This window comes from Magnolia sinica, chromosome 15, assembly GCF_029962835.1.
Source record: "Magnolia sinica isolate HGM2019 chromosome 15, MsV1, whole genome shotgun sequence".
Taxonomy (NCBI): domain Eukaryota; kingdom Viridiplantae; phylum Streptophyta; class Magnoliopsida; order Magnoliales; family Magnoliaceae; genus Magnolia; species Magnolia sinica.
In genome coordinates, this window is record NC_080587.1 from 67407040 (window position 1) to 67428862 (window position 21823).

The 21823-nt window shown below is 37.9% G+C and overlaps 1 protein-coding gene across 1 annotated transcript; it reads right to left on the bottom strand.

Moving 5' to 3' along the window:
- Positions 1–4107: 4107 nt before the first annotated feature.
- Positions 4108–6904, bottom strand: LOC131227492 (double-strand break repair protein MRE11-like). The gene is made up of 3 exons (XM_058223279.1): positions 6732–6904; positions 4644–4745; positions 4108–4221 (listed from the first exon to the last, which is right to left on the bottom strand). The coding sequence occupies exons 1-3, from the start codon at positions 6810–6812 to the stop codon at positions 4120–4122; spliced, it is 285 nt and encodes a 94-aa protein (XP_058079262.1). The 5' UTR covers positions 6813–6904; the 3' UTR covers positions 4108–4119.
- Between the last annotated feature and the right edge of the window lie 14919 nt (positions 6905–21823).

Consider the following 21823-nt stretch of genomic DNA (forward strand, 5'->3'; position numbering starts at 1 on the left):
TAAAAGCTACGGATAAAAACCGTAGTTAAAGGCCTATAGCTACGGTTAGAGTCCGCAGCATGACCGTAGCCATTAGTACCGTAGCCATAGGTCTTAAAGCTATGGCTACAGATTTAATCCGTAGCCATATAAACAATAGGTACAGATTAAATCCATAGCCATAGCTCCCATAGCTCTAAAGTATATATAGCTACGGATTATATCTGTAGCTAAAAGTAGTGAGAGAACTGTTGCAATAGGTTGAAATCAGCAACAACTATAGTTTCCAGATAAAGGGCTATGGTTAATAGCCGTAGCTAATGCCTATTTTTTAAAAAAAAATTAAGAAAATATAATAATGGCATCTCTTACCATTATAGTACATGCCCTGATAGATCAACTCATATAAGCTAATATAGATAAAAACGTCATGGCTAAATCATTCATTCAATCAATCAAACACAATCATTCATTCATTCAATCAAACACAATCATTCATTCAATCAAACACAATCATTCATTTTAATCCATTTACAAAAGAACAATGTCAACATAATAATTGTCTATTTAAAGTTCTCATTGACAGCAAGATCCAATGCCTTCTCGCAGCCAAATAACTTCTCAACCATCGCAAGCGAGAACTCCATGGATGTGCCTCTACTGGTTATCAATTTGCCATCAACTAACACCCTATTCTCAGCTTCATTTTGATCTGAAAGCTTACTGCACATTGCTGAGACAAAGAAAGACGACGACTAGATGACATAAAAAAGAATATTATTTCATGGCACGAGATAAAGAAAGAGGCAGATCCATAGCAGTAGTAGATCCTAACATAGAAAACAATGGGGAGAGTGACGCCCACCATTAAAACCTTCCTAAAGTCTACCACGTTGTTTGTTTGAGATTCAACTTGGATTTCGGACTGTGGGTGTGTTCAGGGTGTGTAAACAACATGATAAAAACAAGAACTTCACCTGTAGGGAGTGATTTCAGTTCCATCAGGTGAAATCCATTGAAATCCATATGAATTTTCAGCTTTCAAATAGACTGAAACTGTATGGTGCTGAAAGCTTGATGATCCCTGCAAATTCCTGAAGCAGATACAGTTTTCATTGCTAGTGGGACAGCCTTTGATCAAGATCATATGGTTGTTCTGGAAAAAGAATGAAAAAAAAAAAACCATTAGCAGCAAAGAATAATATTTAGAACTGAAATCCCCCTAAAACCAAGCAAGCAAGCACATGATATGAAAGAATGCAAGCCTTACTAATAGAACGCTCAATAGTTTCCACTCCTTGAAAGTGTGGATATGCAATATGTCTCAAACTGTATGGTCTTCATGGCTTACTAACAAAACAATAAGGTCATATTGCAACTTGTCAACCTCCTTGAGGAGTATATCAGCCACTAGTTTCACTTTTCTAGCTGCCACTATTTCTAATTTATCTTCGATAGATGCTACCAGCACATTTGCCTTTGCTCTCTGTAGAATATCAATTATCATAACAACTTCCATCTCCACTGAGCCATTGGCAATTGGTACCAAAATCTGCAAGAAAGTGTCAATTGTTCAGAACACAGGAAATCTGTGAATCCATCAAATCACAAGTACAAAGAGATGACATATGAGTAGCAGCTGCAGATGAAATCATAGTTTTAAAATTTTCCAAAACAAACCAAAATTCAGCGAAGTCAACTCGACTCAGCAAAATTTCTAGCCAAGTCATCAGGAAACCCAGTAGTAGGAGCAACTCCATGCGACTTGCTATGGCTCTCTGTTTGGTTTTATATAAAATAATAATAATAATAATAAGCAAAAAGCAAGAATTGAACCCCATCTTCCCTTTAACTAAGTAGAACTCCTAACCAGCAAAGCACACATCCTCAATTATTGTTACACATTATGTTTTATACTACTTATGCTATATGAATTTATTTTACATATTTATTAAATTGTCTGATAATAATTTATAAAGAATGCCAAGGAGGTCGAGACTTATTTCCTAATCAACATGTTGCTAAGGGCCATCTTCTTTAATCCATATCAATGGAAGAAGTGTGCAATTGGACGTCTTTCTCCATGCCGAGATTTCAGTTTCAATTGCATGAAGGTTACAAGCTGGATGTGCATGTGCAAGAACAATGTCACATCAATCATTAAAAAGCTGCTCCACTAAGTCATGCTCTATCGATCATCCCACTTGAAACTTGATTCCTTTAGAATTGAGTTTTAACCACATTGTTGAATACATAATGAAGCCAACAGAATTTTCATCTTTAGATTCCTTCTAGATGCTCATAAGGTAGAACGGAAGAAATACACTGCGTCATGTCATTACCAATTGACTGACACCAAGCAAATCACCACCATAGAAGTAGATCAAAAGTCATAAGTATACTTGCGGAAGCCCTGTTCAATCAGGAAGATGATAGTTTTCCATGTTTCCTATTATTGTCTAGTGATTTTGGACCGTATGCTAGCCCATTAATTACTTTCTCCAATGGTGTTGCATATTTACTCTATATGTTGTAATATGCTACCCCATTGGTGTTCTTTTTAATAAAATTCTCTTTACCTGTCAATGAAATACAAATTTATATATGTATGAACATATGTGCCTTACGTACCTGAGAGAACTGAGATATTAGCACCTAGCACTGGATACTTGATGATTCATACAACAATGAAGCACTTTGGCATCTACAAAAAACAAAATGACAAGCGGAATTCTGCATACATTTACTAGTTTGCATTGGAACAAATAACCAACCAATTAAAAATCAGACACTTCCAACCAATTAAAACAATAAAATTCTTGTCAATTACAAGAGATGAACTGATAATTTGAAGATATACCTTCTAACAGGAATGTTCTTTGGAACCTATGACCATGCATAAGCTTCCAATATGCAGAGATAAAATGTAAATCAACAAATTCTAGCTGGTTCTCAATGCAAATATCTGAGTTAGCTATAAAGCACTCAAGTGTTTGTACATGTGCATGCCAAGAAACACCATTATTTTTGTTATTTCCTCTTCATTTAAATGACCATAAGCAATTCAATTCGCATATGTTATTTCCTAAGGCAATCCCAATGAGATTGCCTTGGGAAATTTAAGTTACCGTGGATCTCCATATTTGTTAGTTTTATATGTAGAAATGTCATTTGACAAGAATCAAGTAACAAGCTGCCCCTACCTCCATGATTCAAAAGTTTCAACTTTTGTACAAAAGTTCCAGAATAACAACGTCAACCTTACTCATTTCTTGCTTACATTGGCAATTTTGCATGTATGTTGCGAAGATCCTCTTCAATCATCTTCGATGAATCCTCCTGGCATTTTTCTCATAAATCATATTTCAAATAAACTTAGAAAAAGAAATCTAAAAGAATCAAATGATAACCAAGCATACCCAAGAAAGGCTAGAAAAAGAGGTTTATTTTCTATATAAAACATTCCAAAAGGTAGTTTCCACTTTACTAAACTACTAGTTATTTTAATTCAATTCAATACTAGATAATACAGACTAAATCCAGCTTGAAGCATACCCTTAGTTTTGAAATTGTAGACACAATATATGCCTCTAGAATCAACATTCAAGGTAAAATGTGTCTCAACATAATCCAAGAAAATACTCAGGAGAAAAAGAAGATTTAATAGAATCCAAGAAAATACTATGGAGAAAAAGAATATTTGATAGAATCCATAACAATTTTATAGAGATATTTATTGATTGAGAGATTTCATCAGCAATTTTCAAAATATTTTAACAAATAATTTCAAGCCCTCAATATCTGTGAGCACCCCTACTTTTACAGACTGAAAACCCAAATGTTGTACACCAGTTGGCCCCAAGCATTGTATAATACATGGTTGCAACCAAAAAAATTTGGTAAGCTTCTTTCAAACTTCCTTAAAATTTTGGTAAGCTTCTTTTGAGAACTATTTATCTGGAACTCCACTAAAAACTTCTCAAAAGTAATACTTTTATGCGAACTAAGGAAGCTTGAGGTCTGACCTACTGACAGCCTTTCTGCAACCTTTCTCAATCAGATTTCTAACTTGAAGCAGTATGAACTTAATAAAATACAGTTACTAGTATGTAGCCATCAAGGTATGAGGTTTTGTAGGTCTTAATGAAAGTGGGAAAGAAAAATCCATACAACTTTGTCCAAATGTTCAAGAACAGATGATTGATCATTAGGGTCAATGTCCGCCTCATCCTTTAAAATGACCTGCTTAGAAAGCATGACATGGTATGAAAATACTCAAAAATATGAAAACCAAATTCCACATAACTCCATACCTCAGCATATTCAAAAGGCCTCACTAACTTCAAAGGTATTTTAGTTGGACGATATTGATTCCCCTATAAATAGAAATCACCAGCTGTATTTCACATGTATGACTATTGATGAAAAAGATGAAAGGAGGTAAAAAGAAATAGGCTCCTTCACCAAAACAACCTTAATTTCTAAAATAAGGACATGCTTAGGCTTTGCTTCCTCATCGATTAATGATGTTGCAACAGACGACCCTGGTTAAGTTATATGAAAGCCCATCCCAGGAACTTCCTATGAAATCAAAAGCTACGCTCAATAAGATGCAATAAGAAGGAAGTAATCCATAGGCAACAAAAAAATGTTATCAGCAATACCTGTGGATCAACAAGGCATTCATGTTCATGCCCCCACACTATGAAGTCCAGGAATCGTGGCAGGAAATGTTCATTTATCGCGTTTTGGGATTTGTCTTGATCCTGCAATGCACAGACATACAATTATAAGCAGCAACTAATCAGGTAAGCATTTAATTTCCCACTGCAAACATCTAGCAACTCATGAACAATACTCATCACAAATCAATTTAAGTTGAGGAGATTGATTGTGTTGCTCTTTTTTTTCATGTGTTCTAACTTCTAGGTTACTCTCAAAGACAATGTCTAACCTGTTTTGATGGAGCACCATAATGTTGAACCAATCTGACACATCATACCGTTCTTGAGCTCCAGGCCTTACCCATTGCAGTTTTTTGCCCTTTTGTATACCCTGGTATACGGCTCTGTTTTCCAAATACAAAGGGTTAGACACAAATAATAAGAATATGAAAAGAGCCAACATCCTTAAGTAGTGACAAATAGCAGAGCACATAAGAAAATATGCCTTGATAGCATTGGGAACCATGGGAAGAACTCAAAACTGTCAATTAAAGAAACCAACGTTCTAGGAGAAGCATATAAAAAATACACCAAATGCACACTAGCTCAAAGATTTCCTTATACAAGGTTCCTTCATATGACCGTGTTGGACCAACAAACTAGAGAGATATGTTGCTACCTTGTCTTAGAGTGACTTACAATGTTTCTAACAAAATAATAAAACACACACACACACACACACACACACACACACACACAGAGGGAGCTAGTGACACAAATTATTCCAAACAGATGACCTTGTCCCCAAAACAAAATGCATAAAAAGATAGACTCAAAGACAACCAATGGACTCCTAAAACCAGTGACCAGCAAATGGATTTCTTGCACGTTCTACAATAAGCAATGAGATGAAAGGTCTGTAAAATTGGACTTCTTAACAGTCATATGAGTAGTTCAAAGGTCATTGTGAGTTCTAGTTTCTGGAAATGCAAAAGTCCTAGTTATAAAAACACGGCTAAGGTTGATGTGCATGGGAGATTTTAGATGATGCAGAATGAATCTACAGAATCAAGAAATGAGTAGTTAGTGATGTGCATAGAATTTGCAGAATTTGAGAATCGTCATTGGTTGGCCATCCATGAACTGCTATTTCATTTTTTTCTTATTATGCTCAGATATTCATGTTGAACAAGTGAGAAAAAGGCAATCAGATTGAAGCATCATCTAGCTCTCTATACAGTATTCAGTAGGGCTATTAATGGGCAGGTATAGGGTCTGGATATGTCCAAGCCCAACCTTCAAGATGAAACCTAGGACCAAGCTACTTGCTATCAAACTCGAACATAAATATAAGGCCATGTTTCGATAATAGGGATTCCATGCCAAACAATGGAACAGAAAAACAGTTTTCCTTTGATGTGACAATTTTTATTGTTTGGATAGCAAAGAAAAGGATGGATTCCACTAAGCAATCATTGCACTTTTCCATAATTTGAATCTTGGCTATCGTTGTGAGAGGAATATGATCTTTCCACTTGCTATGCAAACAAGAACTCGAAAACTGAAATCCATGTTTCAATAGTGCTCATAAAAATCATCATTAGATATCAATTTCAGAAAGGTTATCCTGTCACCCAAGTATAAAACATAATGCTAACTGTTCTGAGAAGTGGCCACAAAAATAATGATAACCATCATCATAAACATTGATAGACACAAAGTAAATGGCTGGTGTACAGATTTTGCAAGAAATGAAAATCCTTAAATGTCAATTGACACTGGATCAATTGAGAGAAATAGAGAGAGAGAGAGAGAGAGAGAGAGAGAGAGAGACCTATAAATGTCAATCGACACTGGATCAATTGAATAAAGGAAGATCGAAAGCCCTCTTGAGTGTACAAAAAAAATCCTTAAATACCTTGCAAAAACAAAACTTTCCCTTTTTCTCCTGTTACAAATTTTACAGAACCCTAAATCCTTTTCTTGTTATAAATTTTACAGGAAACGAAACCCTAATCTGTGGATTTGAAGATTTAGAACTAAAAACTCAAAATCAAACTTGGAATATATGGTGAGAGAAATGGGTACCGGGTCAGAGAGGAGAGACGGAGAAGAGGTGAAAGGCGGGGGCCGAAGGGGTGGATTTTCGCCCAGGTGAAGGGGGTGCATCGCTCAAGGGTTGCAATCGAGAGGGAGAGGGAGAGGGAACGAGAGAGGGAGAGGGAGAGGGAGCGATAGAGGGATGTAGGGGTTAGGGTCGAGAGGGAGAGGGAGAGTGAGCGAGAGAGCGAGAGTGGAGAGAGAGAGAGAGAGAGAGAGAGAGAGAGAGAGAGAGAGAGAAAAGGGATGCGCGGATTTGGGTTTTTTTCCCCGAAGTGGATGGAGAGAAAATTTTTAGAAAGTTTTGTTTGAGGGGGAAGGAGAAAAAGGGCAGCGCACGGGCTGAGTTTTTGAATTTTTTTCTACTACAGTTTTAGACCATAGCTAAAATCCCAGTAGCCGTAGCCGTTGTGCCATCCTTCACAGTCCCTCCGCGTTTGCACGTTTGACAGGTTCTAGACGGATGATGTAGTCAGGAGTTTTGTGGGGTCCATCATGATGCATTTGATATATCCACTCCGTCCATTAATTTTGTAAATTTTTTTTATAGAGAATAGCCCAAAAATCTAGGCAAATCAAAGGTCTAATTGAACCACACCATTGATCAATGGTACATATATAATCTCCACTGTTTCCTACCGTGTGGTCCACTTGAGCCTTTTATCTACTTCCTTTTTTAGGATCTTGCCCTAAAATGATCTTTCAAAATAGATAGACGTATTAGATGGAGCACACACATTTCAATGGGCCTCGTAGAGTTCTTTATGGGGCTGTCACATGTTGTAGGCACAGGAGGTGGCATTAGCTTTTAGCTACGATTTTACTACTTTTAGCTACAGTTTTAAACCGTAGCAATAGAGCTACGGTTTATATCCATAGCTAAAAACTATCATGGTCTGTAGCCTTTGGTCATTTTTTTGGTAGTGCTTGTATGGCTCGCAATTTCTCCTGTTGGAAAGCCTTAAACACCGTCATTGTAATATGATTGTTCCTTAGAGCAATGTTCGTAGAGTTGTTACTCGAATAATTGTTAGATGCCATTAAACCGAGAAAAATCCTCACTATGATGCTAACTAATGTAGGGAAGGGCAAGAAACAATAAGAGAAAGATCGTCATCTTTCTCAAGTGATTAAAACCTTGAATACACAAGGAGAGTACTTGAGTCCACACGAAAATAAGAGAGAAAAATCGTGTCTTTATTGAATAATGTGCGTATGATTTCTTGATTACACAACTAATAAAGAAAACCTAAACCTTAATTCAAAATTATCAAAAAAGCCCAATTTGCTAGAAAAAATAAAAAAAAGTCTAGATAAATTGTATTGCAATATTCTCATCCTAATTACAAGTAATTATTAAAAAGACGCAAATTTCTAAAACTCCAAAAACAATGAAAAAAAAAAGTCTTAAATAGTAATATTTTTTAAAAATCACAATGTTGGACTGGACGTTTCTTTTTCTGCAAAATAGATGAATTCTGCTGGCATAGCGGGCCAGTTGTCCTTGAAAGCATCGTTACATAGAGATCGATAGGTTATGCGTTTTATGACGATGCCTAGATTAAAGATTACAATTGATTTACAGTTCACACTTTGAACGACAATTTCTCCTTACCCGGAATGAATCTCTTCAATTCGGACACCCCTAAAACCCAATTATGTTATGCCCTATGTATGATTGGGTCCAATTCTAATGGAATACTTTCGCTTTCATTTGGGCTTCTGTAGTCCAATAATACATCTATGGCATGTCTTACATCAACAATTTAATTCAAATTATTTATATCCCAAGTATGCAATTTCCAAGAAATTTATAAGTGCCAACTCATTATCTATCATGTTCTCACAAAGTTTTTCCCTGCTAGGATGTATCCTCCTCCTCACCTTTAGTTAGTGCTCTTCCTTTTATATTATAAAAGGTGAAAGCAACCCGACAGGAGAAAGGGTTAGTATTAAATAAACAAAGAAAAATCAATATACCAAAACCCACCTCGGCAAGAGGCATGCATCTCACTTTAGGTGTTCATTTTACGTTTGCGCTTATGTCACTTGGGCCCACACGCTAAGAGGGTCCAATAATTTGAACCGTCTATTGTTTAATTACTAACATAAATAACTATTGTACTGTGATCACACTTCATGATCCTCTCAGTATTTTAGAGTTGAATTTAATCCATTGAAAATATTCTTCTCATTATTTTAGACTCAGTCCACAATAAACAGGTCAAAATCGTCCATTTACTATGTTTCATGAGGTAGGACTTATCACATAATGTCCAAAACATCGAAAGCTAGCTTGAATAATTTTGGACCACTCAGCATGTGGTCCGTAATTGACAGTAAAACAATTGTGACAAATATTGCCTAGATTTCGAGAATCAAATGATATTTTGAAAAAAGAAAATAAAAATCATTTAAATGATATTAATGCATTAATATAACAAAATTTTATAATTTGTTATATATATATATATATATATGTGTGTGTGTGTGTGTGTGTGTGTGTGTGTACTTACTTCTAGAATTAGTTTTAATTTGTTATATATATGTGTGTGTGTGTGTACTTATTTGTAGAAGTAGTTTTATTGTTTTGATCAGAAATGCTCCGGTGCTCTCAAAGCATACTACAACAAAATTGTTAGACCAGTATGGACGGTTTATTGGTTCAGAAACGGCTTTAAGCCGTTCCTGAATTTCAAACGGTACTACTACATTATTTCCGCTATTTTGGTGGTGTCCCAATTGAGTGTTGGATCTTCTTATTTGTTATTACTATGTTTTATTGTTTTATTTTGAAATAGATGGACGGAATGGATTTGATTAGTAACCTCTTAGTGGACCCCACGAGGCCCAAGAGGCACACTGCATCCATCTGCTGTAAACTACCGAATAAATTTAACCCTTTCCTTATGCCAAAATCCCACGTTTCATTTCGCATCCATCACCGGCTCCGTCTCCCTCTCCCTCTCCCTTTCCCTCTCCCTCTCTTTCGATCTCCCGATCTCAACCCTTTCTTTTGATCTCCCTCCTTTACTTTTCCGATGATTTGATTGTAAGGACACAGGATCTATCGTCTTCCAAACTTCAACCCACGCCCCGATTTCTCTTTCTCATCTTCCAAGTTCCGGAATCTTCCTCTCTCTCTCTCTCTCTCTCTCTCTCTCTCTCTCTCTCTCTCTCTCTCTCATCTCTTCCTAACTTTCTCTAGTCATTGCCTCCTGATGAAGATCGGGCTACCGATGCTGGCTTCTCGAACTGCTGAGGCGGAGGTTGTACGGGCGGTGGCGTTTTCGGAGATTCCGCTGCATTTTGAGGGGGTTTTGGCGTCGACGGAGGGGTGATGAAAACGGTATATCTCCCCGCCTTACCTATAAAGGGGGGTGGTGTTGTAGAAGCCTCTCTCGTCGTTCTGGTAGAAGCTGCCATAGCGAAAGCTCGTTGTAGTAGAGAGGAGAAGAAGAACGAAAGGTGGGAGAGTGGGAAAAGGAAAGATAGATGTTGGGTTTTTAAAACGAAGCATCTCATGCTCTGCTTTTAGATCTCTGTGTTCGTTTTTCTTGTATGGAAGTTTTGATACACTGCCGGCCGGATTATGTAAATCATACATACGCACACAGTCATTTGGTTCAATTTCAGCCGTCTATATCTAGATCAAAATCCTGAATGGATGAAAATAAGTGGAATTTTGGTATAGATAAGAAGTAAGATTAAGATAAAAATTTATTCAACGGTATGAAACTGGTTATTGAATTTTTTAGATTCATTGAAGGGTAGAATTGTCTAATCATTTTGATATTGTGTTTGTAGCCCACTTTAAGATATTTTAACTGTTTAGACGGTTTGGATTAGGTTTTTTTATGTGATTTTTAGTTTTATTGAGTGGTAAGTATTTTTATCATCATGTGGCAGCGTTCCTAAGGGATTTTATCTGCACTCTCCATCCATTTTTACATATCGTTTTAGGGTAAAGCCCAAAAATGAGGCTACTCCATGGGTTAAGACATTAACACTAACCAGCTATGAAAATGACATCCACCATTGAAAGCCTCCTACGGTCCATTGTGATGGTTGGTCACGTAGACATGGATGAAAGGAAAACATAAATATCATCTTGATCCAAAGCTTTTGTGGTCCTTAAAAGAATTTCAAAGGTGAATGCTTATGGCCTGTTTGGGAGTATTAATTTGGAACCCCCTAGATTCAGAACCCAGCCCTGAATTTGAAACCCCCTATATTTGAAATCCATCAATTGTGTTTGCCACTCTGGATTCAAAATACCCCTCGATGCGTAGTATATTTATTGGGGTTTGAATTTAATTATTAAATTAAATTAAATATTTTTAACTATTGTATGCATGTAATGTTTGACACAATAGTTGTAATAAGCCTGTTGAAATACATACTTTGCCCGAAAATGATGATATTCTAACTCTCTGATGGGCCGATGGGCCACAAGCATAAAATCACATTTGAGTGTCTAACCAATGATTTTTAACTATTGATTTACATGGACAATGTTTGGGCAGCACACATAATCGTATTAAAGTAATTATAGTGATGCAATTGCTAATCTAATTGTTTTGGGATATCATCATTAGGCCATGTGCCCAATAGATTAATAGTCCTGTGACAGACATGTTACACATACAACTCTTGGAAAGATTTTAGATGTAACCCAAGCTTTCACGTTGGATTTCAAACTCCCTCTTTGAGGGGATTTGAACACCCAGTCACTTTATGGTGCCAAACATACAATGGGATTTGAAATCCACTCAAAACCCCCTAAATTCATGGTGCCAAATGGCTCCTTAATTCCCACGGTGTGGTCCATTTGAGCCCTGGCACTACCTCAATTTTGGGCTTGTACCTTAAAATGATATAAAAAAATAGATTGACGGTGTGGATAAAATCCATACATCACACTAGCCCCTTAAAGCCCCTATCCATTCCTAGCTAAGGACAGAGCACAGAAGTATCCAATCCTCGCAATTTGCGTCCAAACTGTATGACAGATTGCCAAAGAGCCCCCTTAACCTTTGGGGGCCAAAAGCACACGGCCCAATGAAAAAGCACTTGTTATATGTCATTTGATATAGATTTTTATTTGTGTCTCACATTTAGAACACGTGAGCTTTTCATTAGGCAACGTCAGGATTAAAGTCTACCCGTTTTCAAGGGTTGCAGCCAATTTGCATCTTTTGTTAAACTACTAAAAAATAGTACTCTAATACGTGTGATCCAAGGGCTACCATGCTGCATGTGTGACATCCACTCCATCCATGGGGTGAGACGTGTTTTAGGCCATTGGAACAAAAATCCAATCCAACAATGGCCAAAGTGAATTACACCAAAGGGAACAATAGAAAAAGAAACTAACCATTTAAATTTTGTGTAGTTTAGATGTAGCATTCACCAAAAAATAGTCGGATTTAATTATCTAACTATTAGGTTGGTAGACACTTATTTAGAACGTTAGAAATGAAAACATCCTACCATCTTATTTCAAAAAGCATCCGCAAATCATAGGCCGGGATTGTTCATCCAATCGATCATCTTAGGTAAGGGGGGTTCCTCAATACGACAAAAAATTTTCAAGGTAAAATGAGGTTTTAGCTATTTTCCATGTGGGGCCACTTCTAACACACATTCACATGACACTTTTTCGCTGGGCCATGGAGACAACCACTCTCTCTTTACTTCCATTTATAAAGGAAATTTAAGAAAAAACTACCTATAATTATTGTTTTGCTACCTTACCTTACATTTCTTTAATGGCCTGTTGGGTGGGCATATGCAAGCAAATGGATTGGCTGCTTGGGTAGGCCCCACCATGATGTTTATATAAAATCCATCTTGACCACTAGGTGTATCACCTCATGTTATGCCAAAGGCGTATTAATCCTATAATTATCGCTTTGCTTGCTTACGTTACATTTCTTTAATGGCCGGTTGGGTGGGCATGCAAGCAAATGGATTAGCTGCTTGGGTGGGCCCACCGTGATGTTTATATAAAATCCATCTTGACCACTAAGTGTATCATTCATTAATCCGATAAGTATGGTTTTGCTACCTTACGCTTATATTTCTTTAATGGCCGGTTGGGTGGGCATGCAAGCAAATGGATTAGCTGCCTGGGTGGGCCCACCATGATGTTTATATAAAATCTATCTTGACCACTAAGTGTATCACCTCATGTTATGCCAAGGGCTCAACAATTACCCCTATTCATCATTCAAGTGGACCACATTATTGGAAATAGTGTAGGGCAATATTTGCCCTCCAAGCTATTTTCCTTGGTATGGCCCACTTGAATCATGAATGGATCTAATTTTAGATAAAATGCTTAAATTTTGGTGTGGCAACTAATGATTGGAGTGGAGTTCATATAATCATCATGGTGGGCTATGTAAAAATTAAGGGTGGTCGTCTCTCTCCATGCTATTTTCTTTGGTGTGGGCCACTTGGATCATAAGTTACTTTGATTAATTATTTGGTTATGGGTCTAAATTGGAATCACACGTCTAATGCTCGGAGTGGATTTCTCATACACATCATGGTCCCTAGAAAAAGTGAAAGTCCCTGCTTTCCTATATAGTTGGAGAGAGAATATTTATATATAAAAAATCAATTGTACAAGCACGACTATTAATTTTGATGGGTCACCATGATGTTTATTGAGATCCACTACAAACCACTCGGAGAGAGTAGTCCAATTTTAGATTTTTACAAGGCCCACCATAATCATTATTTAAAATCCACTTCAATCATTACTTTCTACAAAAATATTTAGGCCCGTGGACCAAAAATCATACCTATTCGTGATTCATGTGCGCTACCTTAATAGAAACAGTTTGGAGGATGAGCGTTATCCTTTACATTGTTTCCAATCACGTGGTCCACCTAAATCATAGATAAAGCTGATTTTTTAGGCCCTTGGCCTAACATGGGATGATGCATCCGATAATTCAAGTGGATTTTTATAAAAAAAAACATCACGGCGAGGCTCACCCAAGCCACTGATACATTTGTTGGTACAACAACTATGATAGAAGGTAGTGGAACAATAATTATATCCATTATGAGGTAGCTTTTTGAAAAAGATACCATAATATAAATTTCATATTAATTAGGTAATTTTTGTACAATTTCCTTTTATAAATCTACTCAATTATATTATTTCTAAAATAACCCAATTTTGGACGTGGATTGCCTATTGAGGCTTCCAGCCCCATCATGATGCATGTGTTTTATACACATTGTCCATCCATTTTTCTAAATCATCTTAAGACATGTACCTAAAAATGAGGTAAATCCAAATCTCGGGTAGACCACTCCACATGAAAATTGTGGTGATTGAACACCCACCATGATGTAGAGCGGGTCGCGGATAGTTTCATGGCCAAGATGGATCAAAAAAGGCCCGGTCGTCGATAGAAATGATCCGGATCGTTAGACTTTAAATTGGGCGTATCTCACAATCCGAAATGAGCTATCAGATGTAAAATATATGATTTTTGGGTAGAACGAGCTACTTTAGCCAGCTATGTCGAGTTGCGCAAGCCAAATTTGTGAAATACCATCAAATCGACGGTCGTTTTCATATTTTAATACCATTTTTTCTATAAATAGTAAGTTTTAGTTTGATTTTAACTCTTCATCCGTTAGGCTTTAGGAGTTGCACCCAACTAGAAAAGTACTTACAATAATTAGGAGAACAGCGTGGTGAAGCCAAATAGGACACTTACTATTTTTGGCTGACAACCTCGCGCACTAGTAGACATCACGACCGTCTATAAATAGTAAGTTGTGAATTCTAGGAGTTTTAGTTGTAATTTGATTGTGAAACCTCTCCCATTTCTTAGTATCCCTATTTAAAGGGTTGTGAACTTGTTTATTTCATTCATCTATCAAATTATGAATTTTATAGAATTTATTTTTATTTTTCTTACTTTTTCCGTGTGGATTCGAGAAGTCTTTGTAAGGAGTCCGGAGAATCTCCATAGATTTGGAGTAGTTATCATGAAGACAGTGATCAACCTCATCATGGTCATCCCTACGTCACACCATTAAAAGCTTCCTAGGTTGGCCCTACTCATCACTACTGGCAACACGGGTTGGCACTTAAAAAATAATTTATAGTCCTTTGATTCAACCCAAATGACTCCGTTCAAGTCATGCTAAGTTGACTAAGTAGGCTCCTCAGCAAGTTAAATGGCTCGATTTCTCATCGAGTCGAGTTGACTCGACCAAGTTTTGAGTTGACTTGCCAAGTTTTATAATTATATTGCTCACATCCTCGTGTATCACAACAAAGCAAGCTGCCAAAAGGAAGCAGACACGACACAACCACTTTAATTAGTTAATGCTCTTTCTTTTAGAAAAGAAGAGAGAAAGGTGGGGAAATGTTGAGATACACCGCTTTTATATTCTAATAATGTGTCACTTTGGTGGAATATCTCAGTCCTCAAAATGGTGGGCCATATCATGAAGATGACTTGGAGCAAAATTAATTAGAAAAGTCCACTTGTTTAAGTTGTCCACAGCTAATTCATTTCTTCAGAAGTATAAAATAGCCATTTTCCTAGCTAGTTGTCATTGGTTTAGAGGTTTTGTTATGACAAAGTTAATTTTTAGCCACCTCTTACACTAATATACTTGTATATGAGTTGTAAAGTATTCTAGAATGTAATAAACTTTTGTAGAGATTCTTAGAAAGTTCTGAAAATCTCTATAAATGTCTTGAGCTAGATTTATATAAAAGTTTTAAAACTTTTCTAGACCTTTTCTAGTAGTTGAATGAGTATCATTTGGTACAATTTTGGCCTTAGATTAGAATTTTTAGATTTCTCTTAGGTCTATATATATAAGGAGGAGACCTCATTTGTAAAACACTCAAGCACTTTTAAGTGATTGTAAATTCCTCTTCACACTCTCTTGTGGTGTCTCAGCAATCGTTTTCATTTTTAGCAAGTTCCTATTAGTGTTAGTGGTAGGAGGGATGACTCTAATAGTGTTGGAGCATTGCACGAGTCCAGCGTGAGCATTGGAGTTAAGGAGCTAACATGTTTATGACTTAGTGCTCTTCCTTCTAAAAAGGTAGAAGCAACACTTTGCAAGGGTTCTCCAGCCGCTGCGTTGCTGCAAATATGGCATGGGATTTTAAAATTCTAATGATATTTTGATTCACCTTACAACCAATCTCAAGTTTGAATGTGAGCAAAAAAAAATAAAAATAAATAAATAAATTGGTTGATCGAAAATTCAACCATGCCAAGCTACATATAAAAATAAGGACGAGGCATCGTGGAAAAAATTTCTCAGCCCCACATAAGCTTTTGGATCAAGATTATATGTAGTTTTTCTCTTCATCTTAGTTAGACTCAAATTAGATATGATGTAAGATGAGGTAGAGGAAATCATATAGACAGCCAGGATCAAAGGAAATCAGGTTAGAGAATTCAACTCAAGGGGTTAGTACACAATTGAACTTCTGACAATCATAATTTTATGATTCGTCATCCATTTCGTGTGTATAAAATGGTATTGAAAAGTTATCAACAAGCTCTACATTTTATTTTTACCCACACACCCACTCACACCACATGGGCACTCGATCCTTGGTCTCAGTGTTGAAACAGAGGCTTGTCTACCACTAAGCCATGGAGTCGGAGCATAGCCAGCTCTACATGCTAGTTAATGCCAAAGTCCATTAGCCTTGAATGATTTTGTCAAAATATTTAACAATTTTATGAGTTAAATTATAATTTTAAGTTAAAACAAACTATTAACAAAATAATTAAAACTTACTATCCTAATTTTTTTTTAAAGTTTCAAGAGTTTTGATAAAATTAGATTACTTGTATTATTTTTAATAATTTTTACTATTACCAAAAAAAACCACAAATTTAGAATTTAGCTGGCTTCTGTACTTGCAACATATTTTGCACCTGCAACATATCCTGCTTCCGTTATACTGATAGATACTATCTTCTGTAACTAAGAGACCCAACTGACTGCAGCACTACCTAGAGTAAAGACATACTCTGTAGTGCTTCTTCTGTTGTAGATATCTCCTGCAAAATCTGAATATACGTAGCCCTATAGCTTGATTTCCGATCCGCCATAACACAACCTTACATCCTTAGTGCCTACCAGGTATCTAAGGATCCACGTCACAACTTCCCACTGTTCCTTTCCAGTGTTGTTCATGAACCTGCTAACTGTTCACTCCCCAAGTATAGGGTTGTGATGTAGTAATAAACTCGGTAAGACCGAGGTCGAATCCACAGGGACTGAAACTTGTACGGTTCCTAAAACTAGATAGAAATAGAACTAGCCTAAGATGCAATCTAAATCAAATAGAATTTTAAAAATAATTGTGGAATAATTATCTAAAAACTTTAAACAATTCAAGGAAGGGAAACTAGGGATTCAGAGGATCCACTTGTAGAGATCAGGGAGATCTTATGCCTGCATCAAGGATTATGGGATTAAGTTGAACTTACTTGATCTAGTTTTCAAGAGATGAAAGGTATATGAATTAGAATGGATTCCATCATCTAACCATGCCCAGGCGACAAAGCAAACAACAGGATTAAACTAATTACCAACCAATCAACAGTGCATGAAAGTTAGGAAGGGTACTATCATCCAACCATGCCCAGGAGACGATGGTGAACAACAGGGCCTCCTGACGTCATAAACATCAAAAGAGAAAAAAGAAATATTCAAAGCCATTGCAAACCCATTGTAATTTCAGTCACAACAGACCATTAAAGACTGAGAAAATATTCCTTTAATAATTAAACCACAATCAAGTTTAATTCACAATTAAATAATTAAATCAACAAATAAAGTCTCCCATCTCAATACAAGCTTCACCTCTTAGCCCTAGCTAAGAGGTTTAGCCACACATGAATGGGCTAAATAAAACAACAAAATAAAAATAAAAAGGGAAAGAAAAGAACAAGAAGGAAAGAGAGAAAACCAGCTTCACATTCCAGCCGCTACTCGCTCACGTTCCTTGCCTGTGTGCTCCACGTTCAGCCCTCCTACTACCCCCTTTTTCCTTGCTCCGCACGTCCTTTGTAACAGAGCCGGACACGAGTCTCTGTTTTACGCAGCAACAACGCAAAACAGTTGCGTTTGAACTGAAACCGAGACGAATGGTCATCCATTCCGCGAATTCCAATTGCATAAGAAGGGTAAAAACCCTCCTATCCACCTTTTGGACGGTCTAGATAATCAAGCTGATCTTGTATTTGATCGCATAATGGCCCACAGCGGCCGGTTTTCTCGGCGTGTGGAGGCTGTGAAACGGTCTTGCGCTGGTATGATGGTGGGCCAATTTCTTGGTGTTTCTTGCGAGATCGGGTCCGTTCATTGGATTGTATACGGAAAACCGGTCGAACATGACCATTTTTCATCCGTTTTTATGTGGCCCTCCTTAGCTTTTTAGACCGTCGTTCGAACTGCGTTTGGACGATGAAAAACTGATCATGCAGCTCTCTTCAAATTCACTCTCCTAGGTCTTCATTAGCTGAGTCGTTGGAGTCTACTGAACGGTTCAGATCATTAATCTAATCATCATAGGTGGGTCACCACCTCCCAGAACTTTCGAAAATCTTGGACATGCGTAACTTCACGCACGGAAGCTGCGCTGATGCTTGGTGGGGCCCACTCAATCTTTCTTTCGAGAAATCCACGCCGTTCATTAGATGCGTCTAGAAAAACCAGTCGAGGATGGCGTGGTTTAACTCAGATTCAGTGTGGATCCCAGAGTCTGTCATTACACCGTTCAGCTTCTGGTTAAACCGTTAAAAACCCAACTCTGCTGTCTTCTCGTAGCCTGACACCTAGGCTTCGATGACCAGTCTCGTAGGCTTCCAATGGACGGTATAGATCAGGCTATTAAGAGCCGGTGGTGACCCACAATGATCCACTGCAAGCTCTGTTCGAGCTTTTCGTTGACGAGGGAGATGAAGAAGGGATCGGTCAACAGCCTGTTGACCGATCTAGCTTATTTGGTGCATAGCCAGTGCACTTATGCACTGTGCACACGAACCCCCATGTGGGGTCCATCATGATGCTTATTTAAAATCCATGCCGTCTATTCACTGTGCCACCCCATTTAAGGGGTTGGACCCAACATTGAAGCATATCCAGATATCATGCGGGCCCCACTTTAACGATTTGTGGGCTGAAATGGCTATTGGGCCTCTTCCACAAGGATCTGAGGGCTGAAATTCATCGTGTACGGTTAATTTGTGGTTCTTAGGACATTTATGAAGTTTCGAGCCCAATGGATGGTGGGAACCCTGTGATCTAGCATTTTGGAACAATTTCGGGCCACTTGAGCTTCAGTTTCTCGATTTTCTTAGGTCTCTGGCATGTAAATTCGTCGATCTTGGTCTCCTGGGGTCCTTTCCATGCTTTGGTGAATTCTGAGGGTTAAATCTCAGCTTTTAGCACCTTGTTTCAGTCCAAGCTCATAAATACACCCTGTATCATAAACACGATTAAGATGAGCAATTAAACGGGACCATGTTCATAAATTCAGGCAATAACTGGGTCTGATATGCAATATTTGACCATCAACACTAACAACTCCCACTGTTTGAGCAATATCTAGCATCGTGCTCACCATAACATACATGAGACTCCTAATAGCTGACGCGTATAGGACTTTAGTCAGGTAGTCCTGTTCCTCCTACGTCTTTGCACCTTGCTCCTTAGAAAGCTTGAAGTGATTGGCTAATGGAGTGCTAACCGGCTTAGCACTTCCCATACTGAATCTATCAAGTACCTTGGCTATGTACTCTGCATGTGACAAAACTAGTTTCTTATTTTTCCTATCACGCTTTATCCTCATGCCTAGGATTTGTTTTGCAGCTCCTAAATCCTTCATGGCAAATTCTCTAGATAGTTGTCTTTTGAGATCTGAGATGTCCTTTATGCTTGATTCGGCCACAAGCATATCATCAACGTACAGAAGAAAGATAATGTATGACGTATCAAACTTCTTCAAATAGCACCAGTGGTCTGCATAACATCTCCTATAACCGTTTCCTGATATGAAACTGTCGAACTTCTTGTACCACTGCCTCGGGGCCTACTTCAGGCCATATAGACTATTCTTCAGTCTACACACCTTGTTCTCCTTTTCTGGTGCCACGTATCCTGTCGGCTGATGCATATATATCTCTTCTTCAAGATCTCCATGAAGAAAGGTTGTCTTAACATCTAGCTGCTCTAGATGTAAGTCCTCTGTAGCCACTATACTCAAGACCATACAAATCATAGACATTTTCACCACATATAAAAATATTTCAGTGAAGTCGATACCTGCCTTTTGTTGGAACTTTTTCACAATCAATCTAGCCTTGTACCATTTCGAATCATCGTGCTCCTCCTTCAGTCTGTTAACCCACTTGTTATGAAGAGCTTTCCTACCCTTAGGTAAAGTGACTAGCTCTCATGTACGATTAGACTCAAGAGAGTCCATCTCATCATTCATGGCCTGCTCCACTTAACCCGTGTATCTAACTATAATGCCTCTTCAAGACACTCTGGTTCACCATTATCTGTCAGCAGTAGATAATGTAAGGAGGGTGAGTATCGGACTATGGGTCCCCTCTCCCAAGTAGACTTCCTCACAACCGGTGTCTGCGGTTCTGCTTTATAATGTTCCTGTGCATGATCATCCTGTGGCACTGTAACACCTGTGTCCAGTAACTCTTCCAACTCTACGAATTCTTTATCCTCGGCCTTATTTTGCTGCATACTATTCTTATGCATCACTTTTTCATTGAAGACTACGTCTTTGCTTTTGATGATTTTTCTGTTTTCTATATCTCAAAAATGGTAGCTAAAATCATGCTACCCATAGCCTATAAACATGCACCTCTTGGACTTCGTATCCAGCTTGTTTCTGTGCCCTGCATCAATGTGAACATATGAAGTGCAACAAAAAACTTTGAGATGTACAAGAGTCACTTCTTTCCCAGTCCACGTTTCTTCTGGTAGCCCACCATCTAATGGTGTTGAGGGACTTCTATTGATGAGATATGGGGTAGTATTTACATCATCTGCTCAAAACGTCTTGGGCAACCCTGCATGTAACCTCATGCTCCTAGCGCGCTCAAGGATGGTTCTGTTAATGCGCTCGACCACACTATTCTGCTGTGGTGTCCCTGGAATCGTTTTGTGATGTTTGATTCCATTTGCTGTACAATACTCCTCAAACCTCTTATCACAGTACTCTCCCCCATTATTTGATCTGAAACATTTTACTGTTTTAGCTGTCTCATTCATTTTCTACCATTATTTTCCACTTCTTAAATACATCAAATACACCAGATTTGTGCATTAAGAAATAAACCCACATTTTTCTACTAGCATCATCATAAAGGAAACAAAATAACGTGAACCACGAAGAGATGATACCTGTGTCGGTCCCCACACATCAGTGTGTATAAGCTCCAACAGATGCGTCTTTGGAGCGCGTCCTATTTTCTTGAAACTTATCCTCTTCCGCTTGTCATACACGCAGCCCTCGCAGAATTTCAAGTCAATAGACTTTAGCCTTGGTAGCTTTTCTTTTGACAATAGCACTTTCATCCCCTTCTCACTCATATGTCCCAACCTCTGATGTCATAATTGCTCATTCACTCCAGTTGATGCGACTGCGAGTGAACTATACGATCCTGAAGTCACGTACAAAGTATCTTCTTTCCTGCCTCCAGATATTACCAAGGCACTTTTTGTGATTTTCCAGGAATCACTGGTGAATGTTGTCACATATCTAGTATCGGCCAACTGTCCCATTGAGATCAAATTCTGTTTCAAACTTGGTACATGTTTGACATCCTTTAATTTTAAAGCCGTTCCATCTTTCTGACTTATATGAACATCTCCCTTTCCAACTATACTGCACGGCTCATTATCACCCAAGTAGACTCTCCCGAAGTCACTTGACACATAATCACGCAGAACTTCCTTACATGAAGTGGCATGAAATGAAGCACCCAAGTCTATGACCCAAGACTCATTCCTCAAATCAAGAGACAAGCTCAACGCCT